The sequence below is a fragment of the Vombatus ursinus genome, unplaced genomic scaffold (genome assembly GCF_900497805.2).
Source record: "Vombatus ursinus unplaced genomic scaffold, bare-nosed wombat genome assembly UNPS02010461.1, whole genome shotgun sequence".
NCBI classification, from domain to species: domain Eukaryota; kingdom Metazoa; phylum Chordata; class Mammalia; order Diprotodontia; family Vombatidae; genus Vombatus; species Vombatus ursinus.
The window spans coordinates 12,021,472-12,033,763 of NW_020950239.1; the positions used below are offsets into that span (position 1 = coordinate 12,021,472).

Here is a 12,292-nt window from a genome sequence, read left to right on the forward strand (position 1 = left end):
GACAATTCACTGTCTTGGTCCTCCATGCTCTGTGCTGTGATGAAGACAGAATTGTAAGAAACATGGTCCACCCCTTCATGGAGCTCTCGTTTCTCTCTTTCATTTAGGTTTCTGATACCCATTGCATTCCAGCAGACTAACCGCCCAGTGCCAGTTGTCTATTCACTCAACACTGAGTTTCAGCTATGCAACAATGAGAAAGTGTTCCTGATGGACCCCAGCACATCTGACATGTCACTGGCAGAAATGGATTACAAAGGGGCTTTTTCAAAGGGTAAGCCTATCCTACAGCTGGATCTCGGGAAGAAAAAGGGAAAAAAGGCAGAAAAACAAGACAGACCTCTCTTCACATGAGCCTTCACTTTGACTTCCTCAGCATAAATTTGCAAAAGTGTGGTTGTACAGAGGCTAAAGAGGCTTAGGATAGCGGAAAAACCATTGATTCTGGAGTCAGAGCACTTGAATTCAAATCTCACCCTTCTCTAAGGCCTTTATGACTTCTAATAGGTTACTTAACTTCCCTGGGCTATGGTTTGCTCATTTTCAAAATGAGTGGGTTGGACAAGAATAGTGGTTGTCAAAGTTTTTGGTCTCAGGACCCCTTTGCACTCTTAAAAATGATTGAGTACCCCTAAGAACTTTTGTTTATGTGGGTCATATCTATTGATATTTAACATTAAGAAATAATACTGATAAATTTTAAAACATTCATTAATTCATTTAAACCATAATATATAACAATATTATTAGTAATACAATAATATAACAATAACAAGCCCATTGCATTAAGATAAATAAAACTTTTTATGAAAAATAACCGTATTTTCCAAAACAAAAAAATTTAGTGTGAAGAATGACATTGTTTTATATTCCTTTGCAAATCTCTTTAATTTTTGGCTTAATAAAAGACAGCTGGATTCTCAGATCTGCTTCTTTATTCATTCTGTCGTGATAGGTTGTTTTGACTGAAGTATATGAAGAAAATCTGGCCTACACAGAGACATGAAGTTAGAAAAGGGAGAAGTATTTTAATAGACAAATAGCATATATTATCATGAGAATAGCTTTAATCTCTTGGACCCCTTGAAAGAGTCTTAGGGACTCCAGTGGATGCGTGGACCAAACTTTGAGATCTGCTAGATTAGATGGTTTCTTAGTTACCTTCCAAATTTAGACCTATGACCTCTCTAAGTTTTGGCCAGACATTTTTCCTTTCTGTTGATTCAGGTACAGCCCTTGGTAGTGATTAGCAATAAGACCTAAACCAGCCTCTGCCATTAACTCACTGAGTAAATTCAGACAAATCAGTCAATTTCTCAGTGCTTAGAGAAATAATAATAATGCCTGTCTCCTTTCTACTTCTTCAGTGTGTTTTAAAACCAATGAGATAAAGCATGTAAAAACATGAAAAGAAATCCAATACACTATTGTGCAGATATCTAAAATCACTCTATTGTATCTACCTCGGCCTCCTCCCTCCATTTTTTTCTCTCCTAAACTCAAATCTTGACCCTGTTCCTGCCTCGCCATCTTTATAGGTCAGATCCTCTATGGCCGGGTACTTTGGAATCCTGAGCAGAACCTGAACTCAGCTTACAAACTGCAGCTGGAGAAAGTCTACCTCTGTACCGGCAAGGATGGCTACGTGCCTTTCTTTGACCCCACTGGGACAATCTACAATGAAGGGCCACAATATGGATGTATTCAGCCTAATAAGCACTTAAAACACAGATTCCTGTTGCTGGTATGAAAATTATTGGAGGCCAGAAGATGAAATCTGGCTTGATCCATTTCCTAAGCTGTTTTTATTTCTTTTTCTTCTTTATCCAGCTGAATTCACTTTTACCTTCTCCTTCAGTAAGGTAAAATATGAACTCTTGGTAACACAGAAATAGTGTCCACAAGTGATGGTAAAAGTTCCCTCTATTGATTTTGGCCTGAGAGAAATATAAAGTCCTGCCCTTAGAAATGAGCTTCCATATTCACCGGACAAATGTTGTACGTCCATGGTACAAAGCCTAATCCCAGGACAGGGGTAGTTATGGCAAAAGAGCCCTGGGACTGGTTAAGAAGATGGTGTCTGGGGGCAGGTGGGTGGTGCAGTGGATAGAGCACCGGCCCTGAAGTCAAGAGGACCCCAGTTCAAATGTAGCCTCAGACCAAACACTTGCTACTTACTAGCTGTGTGACCCTGGGCAAGTCACTTAACCCTAATTGCCTTAAAAAAAGGGGGGGGGGCAGCTAGGTGGCGGACTGGATAGAGCACCCGTCCTGAAGTCAGGAGGACCTGAGTTCAAATCCGGGCTCAGACCAAACACTTGACCCGTACTAGCTGTGTGAACTTGGGCAAGTCACTTAACCCCAATTGCCTCACTAAAAAAAAAAATAATAATAAAAACCTATTAAAAAAAGAAGAAGAAGAAGATGATGTCTGACTATAGAACTTGGATTTCTTAACTGCCATTTAAAATATAGAGATGATGGGCTTCTGAACCAGGAACAGAAGGTACCTAACAAAGACTTTCAAGTATGTATTTCTCTAGAGTCTCAAAATATAAATTTAAACTGAAAAGGAAAAAAGGAAGAAAAAAACTGCCCATCATTGTAGGGTAACTGTAGTATGGGCAGAAAGAAGTAGAGACATCAAAAATTCCTAGCAGACAAAATTATAGAAAGGAGCCATTGATAACAATACCAGATATACATGTATGCATATGTGTGTATGTATACACATGTAGCTATATAATATGCATGTATACACAAATTGGAAAAATATGGTTAGCAAAAAGTTGAACTTGAAATCGCAAGGCAAGAAAAGAAATTTTACTTGAATAGATTTAGTGATGTGAGACCTATACCTAGAAAATGGCTCTTGTGGCTTGCATCTTATTCAAAGACATAAGAGGGCAGGGAATATAGCAGCATTCTATATTAAGAATATATTCATTTGAGGAAAGGAAGTAATTGGGAGTGAGGTGTGGTAGAGGTGAGGCAGGGATAGCATGGTGAAGAATATGTAAAGATCATCAAAGGCAGAAAAGTAGTGTTATCTTGGGATTATACTAAAGACCACCTAGACAGAAAGAGGAAATGGATGAGGAGTCTAAAAAAAAGTCACAAGTCGAGCATGGAAGCATGATCTAATACTGTTGAAAGACTTTGATTACTGGACATTTGTAAGAATTTTCTTTCTCCCCAAGGCAAAATAGCTAGTAACTTTTTGATCTGCATAAATGATAAAATTTATCCTTCAAACAATGGAGGAAGCAATAAGAACAAATTCTGTTCTGGGTGTAATCCATCAATAAGGAGAAAGTGGTTGTTGGGATTCTTGAAGGGACAGAACCACTACATTTCATCATCTACAATATGAGAGAAAAGCAAGCCATTCTGGTATCTGCCCTACATTTGGGGAGATCCAATTTGAAAGGAAAGGTGGCTAAAGGTGGGCTAAAATTCATTCAGGGAAGTTGGTCCAGGAGAGGTGGGACATTCTCAAAAATGGTATTCAAAGATAGAAAAAAAAAAAACAATTTTGGTGAGCAGAAAAGTGAGGATTGTCAGAAGAAACTGAAATGGGTGCTGAAGAGGCTCCAGCTTAGATTTTTACACAATTGTATACTGGTTTTTAAGAGTATGATAAACAAGTCGCTGAACGAGCTAGAGAACTTATTCATCAGGTTTCTATGTGTGCATGCATGGGAATAAATGTGCTTGAATGTGCATGTGTGTCTACACATCTATGTAGAAATATAAAGTATTATATGGTATATGTGTTTAGATATACACATAGTTGCACATGTACATATACTACACGTGTTTGTATATGTATACATGCATGTATATATGTACATAAATGTCTTTCTACACATACCATTCTTTCTGACTTCTTCCCATTGATTGGAGAAAAAACAATAAGTAAAAGGATTAGAGCTTGGGTGTTTCTGAGCAGTGCTTTAGAGAAGAGGGTAAATAAAAGGGACCGTGGACTAAATTCTGGGTGTCTCACCTACCACAAATCTGCTGTTTTGGGAAATCCACTCTCAGTTCCTCTGACCATTCCTGCTTGTGTCTCATCTCCTTGCCTCAGTTATCCTGTGTTGACAGATGTCACTAAGCAAGCCCGTTACTCTGATTCCTACTAAATTTGAAAAAGAAGATGGGGTGGTGACATTAAGAAAGGAAAAGATAACTTCTAGTCAGGCTCTTTGCTCCATTTTTTTTTTTCAATAAAGAAGGGCAAGGTTCAGTGGAGGAGGCAGAGGAGAAATTTCTAGAGTCACTAAAAAGTCATGTTAAAACATCAAAACAGTTCATTTTTAAAAAGATAAAGCACAAGTCTGACCTTATGAAGAATGTTCAGTATTCCCAGTTGCCTCAGGAATAAAATGTAAACTTCTCTAGGCCTTTAAAGTCTTTCCCAGTCATGCGCCAGCATTGTTTTCCAGGCTTATTTCATGTTACCCTCTTTCCAACCCAACTGGCTTGTTGTCTCTCAAACTCAGTGTTCTGTCACCTTTCACCTTTGCCCAAGCTGTCCCAAATACCTGGAATGCTCTCCCTCCCTCCTTCCTTTCTTCCTTCCTTTTTTTCCTTCCTTCCTCCCTCTCTCCCTTCTGTTCCTTCCTTCCCTCCTCTCTTTCTGTTCCTTCCTTCCTTCCTTCCTCCTTCCCCTTTCCCTCCCTTTCTTCCTTCCTCCCTCCTTCCTTCTGTTCCTCCCTTCCTTCCTTCCCTTTCCCTCCCTCCCCTCATTCCTTTCTCCCTTCCTTCCTCCCTCCCTTCTTTTCTTTATTTTCCCTTCCTTCTTTCTTCCCTCCCTCCATCTTTCTTTCCTTCTATTTCTTCCTTCCTTCATCTTTCCCTGCTTCCTTCCTTCCTTCTATCCTTCTTGCTAGAACCCTTAGCTTCATGGTCCTTTTCACGTTATATTGTATTTACCTCTCTTATTTAAATGTTGTATCCTTCCCATAGGAAGAATGTAATCTCCTTGAGTCAGGACCTGGCTTTCCTTTTGTCTTCCTTGCCCCTGTGCCTGGGACAATGTCTTGTACAAAACATGTGCTCACTAAACGCTGGTTAAATGAATGCATGAAGATTTCCAGTGCTCTAAACTCTTCGTTTCTCCTGTCAATTCTAGGATCGAAGTCAGCCAGAAGTCATTGATAGATACTTCCACGATGTGCCTTTTGATGCCCACTTTGCTTCTGATTTATCTGATTTCCACATGGTCAGTAGCATGCCAGGTGTGGACGGATTTACTCTGAAAGTGGATGCACTTTATAAGGTAGGTCTTATGAGAAATAACAAAGCAGAGAACTCACTTTCTTTTAAACACCACAGAGGGGACTAGGAATGACTCTGAACTTTATCTTTTTCTACTGCGATGCCTCATTATTATGTGCAAGTGACCCTAGGCCCCCCACGGCATCACCAGGGCACAAGCTTCGGCAAGTTATGCCCAGCTGGCAAAGCTTCAGAGATGGGCCGAGGCACAGACTCTGTCTGGTAACTAGCCTAACCAGTTATGGAGAGTCACAACATCTCCAGCTGGGCCTCCAGAAGATGACCTTTTTTGGTCTCAGCAACTCGTGAAACCTTCTACTGAGCCAAAATGTTTACATGGCATCGTGGAATCAGATGGCTTCCATTCTCAGCCCTTCCATTCATTAGCTCTACAGCCTTGGGCAAGTCTCAATCCATCTACTCTTCAGCGTCATCATCTGTAGAATGAAGAAGTGAAGCTAGACAGTCTCTAAGGTACCCTCCTGCTCCAACATTCGGTGGCATTTCACTTACCTGAGTCATTGCCTTCAGTTGCACCAAGGCTGGGTACCTAGTGGTCATTTGCACTGGGATTCTTTTTTGTTTCCAGCCCGTGTTGATTCAGGCCCTGGGCTGGCCAGGGGCCAGTCTTCATAGCCAGTTCTTTAGACGTGTGAATGAGTCAGGCTATGTCCCAAGGGAATCGGTACACATTTTGTGATGCCACAGGCATTAGAATGACGGAGACAACTGGTGTGTGAGGAACAGACAGGAGCCTCCAGTGCCAAATTCCAGCTTCCCAATTTTGAACATTAATCCCAAATCTCACGTTTCTAGACTTTGTATCACATCTGACGTGTGTATGGGAAGGGGAATAAGGGCAGTTGAGAAGGGAATAAAAGTCTTGTCCCTGTGCCTCATGGGATGATCCAGGAGATGTTCAGTTAGCATAGCGTCTTGCTTATGTACTATGCACATGATGAGGTGTGCAGTAAGTATTTGAATGAACGTGTCTTTTCGGGGCAGCTAGGTGGTACGGTGGGCAGAGCACTGGGCATAAAGTCAGGAAGACCTGCATTCAAATCCAGCCTCAGCCATTAGCTGTGTGACCCTGGGCACAGTATCTGTCTCAGTTTCCTCACCTGTACAATGGGGATAATAATAGCACCTATCCCAGGATTTTTGTGAGGATTAAATAAGATACTGAAGAATTACCCAAGAAATTGATAGAAAGGATGTTATAAAGAGATAAATGACCAGAAAAGAAGGTGGACTGGCCATGCAGTGAGAGTGAAGGCTAACCAGTGAACAGCTCATCTGCTCTTACTGGTCTAGCTGCAACATCAAGAGGGCTAGAGGACGGCTCCTAGCGCATTGGGAGGACCACTAAAAAAAGACTGATGACCTCACAGAGAATGGATGGGATATGAGAGGGCACCTCCATCAATGAGGTCATTGGTCCATCCAATGATTGAAGTATGCTTGATTTGAAATAACTACTAGTTCGGAAATGGAATATGGAGATTTTAGTTTACTTAGCTTATTTTAGTTGGCTCAGTCATTTTTTACAGCATTATTTGGAAAGTGCCAAGAATTCTTTGTATTCTAAAGTATGTACTGTGTCATCATGGTTTCTCAAATCTAAAATTGTTTTTTGAAAAAAAAAATATCATTTCTGTATGAACAAAATGTAGAGATAATGTAGTAATTATGCATTGAGACATAATAGAATAACAATCAGAATAAGAAGATGGAGACTCCACCAAGGTCCTACTGTAATGTTTCATTAGGTTGGCAAGATGGCCCTCGGTTTCCGGCTCAATGCCAGCGTGTGTCAGTGTCAACGCTAAGGTTTTCTTCCACTGGAGAAGTGTCCGGTGTAGTCATAGCAATGAACTGTCTGCTGTCTGAACAGGATTTGGAGATCAGAGATTTAGAGCAGAAATGGGCCTTAAAGATCATCAAATCCAAACCCCCTCACTTTACAGATGAGGAAACTGAGGCCCAGAGATTTTAAGTGATTTTCCCAGAGTGATGATGCAAGATTCAAACCCATGTCTTCCTGGCACCAAGTCCTACATTCTCTGTATTCACTCTACCATGCAGCATCTCCAGGTAGATTGCAGGATGATAATATTTTTAGCCACAGCAACTTTTCCTATCTCATCCAGATTGGAAGTACAGCCACCACTCATAGGCTGCATCCATCTACTGATGGGCAAGGGAGCTTTGTTTGACCCGCTCTGTTTCCGACCTGGGTCTGCTCACTCCTCCTTAGACAACTTGGTGCCTGGGCTCCTGGGCACTCACCATATTGATGCCAGATTAGTGCACACACACTCAATTGGCTTAGTCCTACTGCAGCTCAGAACTCTGGAGCCATAGCCTTTCTAGGAGTGTGGATTATAAAAATGCACCCCCCCCCATCCCCATCCCTAGCCATGGAAACTTTTTTTTTTGGCTAGACAGTGAGGTTAAGTGACTTGCCCAGGGCCACACAGCTGGTAAGTGTTATGTGTCTGAGGCCGGATTTGAACTCGGGTTCTCCTGGCCGGTCATGGCAACTTTCAAAGAGCATCTGGAAGTACATAAAATAATTGACAAAATCACTGGTCCTTGAAGTGATGAAGCAAATCTTATAAATGCAAAAAAAAATTTAGGGAAAAAACTATTTCTACTAATAAATATAAATTCAGAAAAAAATACTATTAGGGCCTAACCTAGGGCCCAGGTTCTTTGATCCATAGTTCCATAAATAATCGTAAAAGACCATAACCGTTATTATTGTTTTTCTTCCAGCTATTATCTATTTTACTATTTTATCTATATTTTATTATCTTTTATACCATTATCGAATATTTTTATCTATCATCCCATTTTCTCTGCAGCTCAGAGTCACTCCTTTGCTTCCATTGACATGAGCTCTTTAATTCTCTTCTCCTTTCAGGTGGAAGCAGGCCACCAGTGGTATCTCCAGGTCATTTACATCATTGGTCCTGACACCATCTCGGGGCCGCGCGTGCAGCGGTCTCTCACCTCCGCGGTGAGGCGCAGCCGCAGGGACTTTGTGGACCACACGGGCCGACTGACCCTTGATGATTCCCTCATCTATGACAATGAAGGGGACCAAGTCAAGAATGGCACCAACATGAAATCGTTGAATCTGGAGATGCAGGAGTCAGTCGTGGCTGCTTCTTTGTCCCAAACCGGAGCGTCGATCGGGAGCGCCCTTGCCGCTGTCATGCTTCTGCTCTTAGTGCTTTTGGTGGCTTATCTCCTTAGCAGAAAATGCCAAAAACAAGAGAAAAGAGTTCCAGAGGACATCTTGGAGGAGTACCCTCTGAATACCAAGATAGAAATATCCAAGAGAAACCCCGACAGGATGGAAAAGAACATGAACAGACAATACTGCACTGTGCGAAACATCAATCTCTTGAGTGAGAATGAGGGGCCCTACAAATTCAAAGGCGTTACAATCAAAAGAGTCAATCTGGAAGTCAAAGTTCATAACAATTTACAAGATGGAACTGAAGTTTGATGGCAGCGACCCATCTGTATTTTTTCAAAGAATCTTTTTATAAATGGTAAAAAATAATAATAATAATAATAATAATAATTAAAAAAAGGTTACTGGTATTTTTATAATCTTGTGGAAAAAGGGAAAACTATAGCTTTGAGTGGTGGCCTGCACTGTATCACATGCTTCAACTCACAGCTGAGCTACCTCATCCAGGGAAGAACCAAGGGAGGCCCTCAGGACAGGAAACATTGAGTAGGTGGTGTTTCTCTGGGGGTCCCATTCATTTTCTTCAACATCAGCAAATCTTTTTATCATGGTGGTCTTGGGAGACAGGGACTTCATCTATAAGTTGATGGGGAGATGATGATTTAAAAAAAGAAAGCAGTGTGGTACGATGGGAAGAGCATTGGATTTGGAGCTTGGAAGACTGGGGTTCAGATCCTGGTTCCGCCATTAACACACTGTCCAACTTTAAGGAAGTTATTTCATTTCTCCAGGCCTCCATTTCTGTAAAATGAAGGAGTCAGACCAGATAGTTTCAGTGGTACCTTTCAGCTCCAAATCCTATTATCTGAAGGTATTCACCTCCAGTTCTCTCTGCCTTTCCCAAGCCCTTGGATGACCTAGCCTGGATCGCTGACCCACGCGCTCTCATCGGGATTTTTTGTTGTTTGTTTGTTTTTAAGCACGATTACCATTTAATAACCGCTATTCATACTTTCCACTGATAGTGCACTTTCCTCTAAGGAGTTTCCAAATGCTTCCTAGCACTTTTCCACAGCCCCCATAAGAAGGCTTCAGGCTTCCCTTGGCAGCTAGCAGGCATAGATAAGTGCTCATTTTATAGTGCAGAAAAATGAGATCTGGAAAAATTGAAGGTCTGGCCAGCATCTCAGAGCAAATCACTGTTTGTTCGTTTACCCCAGAATGAGTGAGATCAGAGTTTTCCTTTCCTGACTCCCGTGCTATCCCAATGCCATCCAGAGAGATGCATCAATGCATATTTAAGGGATGCATCCATGCACCAAGCCCTTCTTTGTCAAATCTCTGCATGCTTTCCCATTCCACAGCAGTCCACATAGTCATGGATGCACTTTAGACTTGAGTCTTTCCTAGAAAATCCGCCATGATATCTTGCTCTCCCAGGTTTTACATACCCACTACCTGATAGTAGAATATCCTGTGCTCTTACTTGGCTGTGGATTTTAGAGTTACTAATATTTCAGGAAATGTATGTGTTATATTTAATTAGGGCAAATTACAGAAAAGCCAAGGAGAGAATCCAACTAGAATTGAGTAGAGGACAGCTGGGTGCTTCCTGTTTCCTTTTGCTATGTCCATTTGCCCTCCCTTGGCATCTTCCTGACAAAGTAAGTCAGGCATTCCTTTTAGGGGTTTCTTATCTGGTAGCTCAGGTGTGTGATTTGGCCACATCTGTTCATGGTGAAGTCACAGATATGTGGTTAATATAATGCTATGGCCAGAGGTCAGTTTAACTACTGTAAGTGCATCATATGCTCGGCTTTTTTTTTTTTTTAAATCTTTGACGTAGGCTTATTGGCATATAAATAAGCATGTGTGCCAGAGGCAACTTTGAATTAGAGACAACATACTTATCCAGGTTTAGAAGTATGAGAGCAACTGTCCCTTGATGCATGACTTCTCACAAGCACGTCTTATAGGACTGGTGATCATATGTGTAGTTGGAAGACCCCAGCTATGGGCAAACCTTCAGATGTAGCTGTGCCACATCAGTGGTACTGTACCAAAAGCGTTAGTAAGAAGTAACCATGAAAGGCATTTAGGGAAATGGTGAGGAAACAAACCTAACCGCTAATGTGTGATATTAAGAAGGCAAGTAGAGGACACTTTTCTCCATAGATGATGGAATCATCTTGCAGCTGGGCAAAGACAGACAGTGTCAGCTAGCTGGATCTGACAGCAGCACCAATGGGGGATGGGCAGAAAGCGAACCATGGTCTGTCTGTTAGCAGCTGGAGTTAGGATCATGGATCAGGTCTAGATATCTCCCATGCCTATATTCTTCAGTGAATTACATGCACATGGGAAAGAGGAAACCAAAAGATCTTGGCATCCATATCTAATGTCTGAGATATTGATAACACTCTCTATGCTTCGCTTTCATGTAACAACTTTTTGTGACCATGCATTTATAAGCACCTACTGTATTAAAGCACTGTATAGCTGAAATGTGCTAGCTGCTGGAATGGAGATTATCTTGGTGAAAAGAAACTTCACCCCTTTAAATATCCCTACCTGCCTTCTTCCCACTACACACTCAACTGAAGGCTATGGCTTCCGCTCTTCTTTGGACACACTGAATGTAAAGTGTTAAGACATGTAGAAATGAGATTTTTCCTGTCTGGTTCACCGTTGTCAGCGTTTTTTAATCCACTCGGGATTTGATCTTCATCATGCAACCGATGACGTTCATGGTGTTTGATTTCAGCGGGGTCTATGCCCTTATCTTGTCATTATCGTGTTGCACATCTCTCTGTATTTCGCCATGCAGGTTAGGAGGAACAAAGAATGATCTGTGCTTTGTTCTTTCCCACGTATGTTACCGTGCTAGCTTTAAAAAGGAAGAAGGCGATCCTTTGACCTGGTTGTCCTTTTGCTGAATTCTGTAAACATTGGAGGACTCATAACAGATTCTTTTTGTGAGCAAGACAGTTGCTGACACTTTCTTATAACTTAGTTCTGGAGTTCTCTGTCTCACTGTGTGGAAGTTGATCTTCCTACCACGATTGTTACTCAGAGTATTACCCTATCACCCACACCCCTGATCTGATGGTGTAACCCATTTGTGGTGCTGTCTTCCTAATTTCTTGAATCTCTTGTGATTTTTGTATTTTCATTGCTAATCTATGTGTTACAGATTTCTGATTTCTCCAACAGCACATGCCGTAATATGGATTTTTATTAATAAATGGCATTTTGGTTGCTCGTTTGTTATATGTTCTCCTTTTATTTATCTCAGTGATATATCAGTTCTTAATTCAGAGAGAAAGGGTTTGGAGAGACTTTTGAAAACTGGCCTCCTGGAAAGAACTCTTGGAGAGAAGAGCCCATTTTCATGGCGTCATGATGGGGGATTGGAGCTAATTCATACCCAGACTCCTAGCAGTAAATAAAGTATGGTAAAATGAAAGGAGCCCCATTTTCATGGCGTAGTGATGGGAGCTTGGAGCTAGTTCATACCTAGACTCCTAGCAGTAAATAAAGTATGATAAAAGGAAAGAAGCACTCACTGACTCGAGTTAGAGGACTGGAGTTCAAATTGTATCTTTGATGCATGCTACCTATATGACCTTGGGCAAGTCATTTAGTCTTCCTTGACCTCATTTTCTGCACCTAGGGGGCTGGACCAGGTCATCTCTAAGGGCCCTTCTAGCTCTCAACCTGTGATCCTATGACCTTCTCTAGTACCCTATTAGCCCAAAAAAAGTCTGAATGCTTAAAGTCATATACACCAAATACATATTTTAT

The 12,292-nt window shown here is 41.4% G+C and overlaps 1 protein-coding gene across 1 annotated transcript in view; it reads left to right on the top strand.

Moving 5' to 3' along the window:
* FRAS1 (Fraser extracellular matrix complex subunit 1) overlaps positions 1-11,731 on the top strand; it is a 475,354-nt gene extending 463,623 nt beyond the window's left edge. Inside the window, exons 71-74 of the mRNA XM_027854503.1 lie at positions 108-274; positions 1,539-1,744; positions 5,138-5,284; positions 8,210-11,731. Coding sequence (XP_027710304.1) covers positions 108-274; positions 1,539-1,744; positions 5,138-5,284; positions 8,210-8,800 — 1,111 coding nt within the window. The 3' untranslated portion in view covers positions 8,801-11,731. The remainder of the gene's footprint in view (positions 1-107; positions 275-1,538; positions 1,745-5,137; positions 5,285-8,209) is intronic.
* Positions 11,732-12,292: the final 561 nt, after the last annotated feature.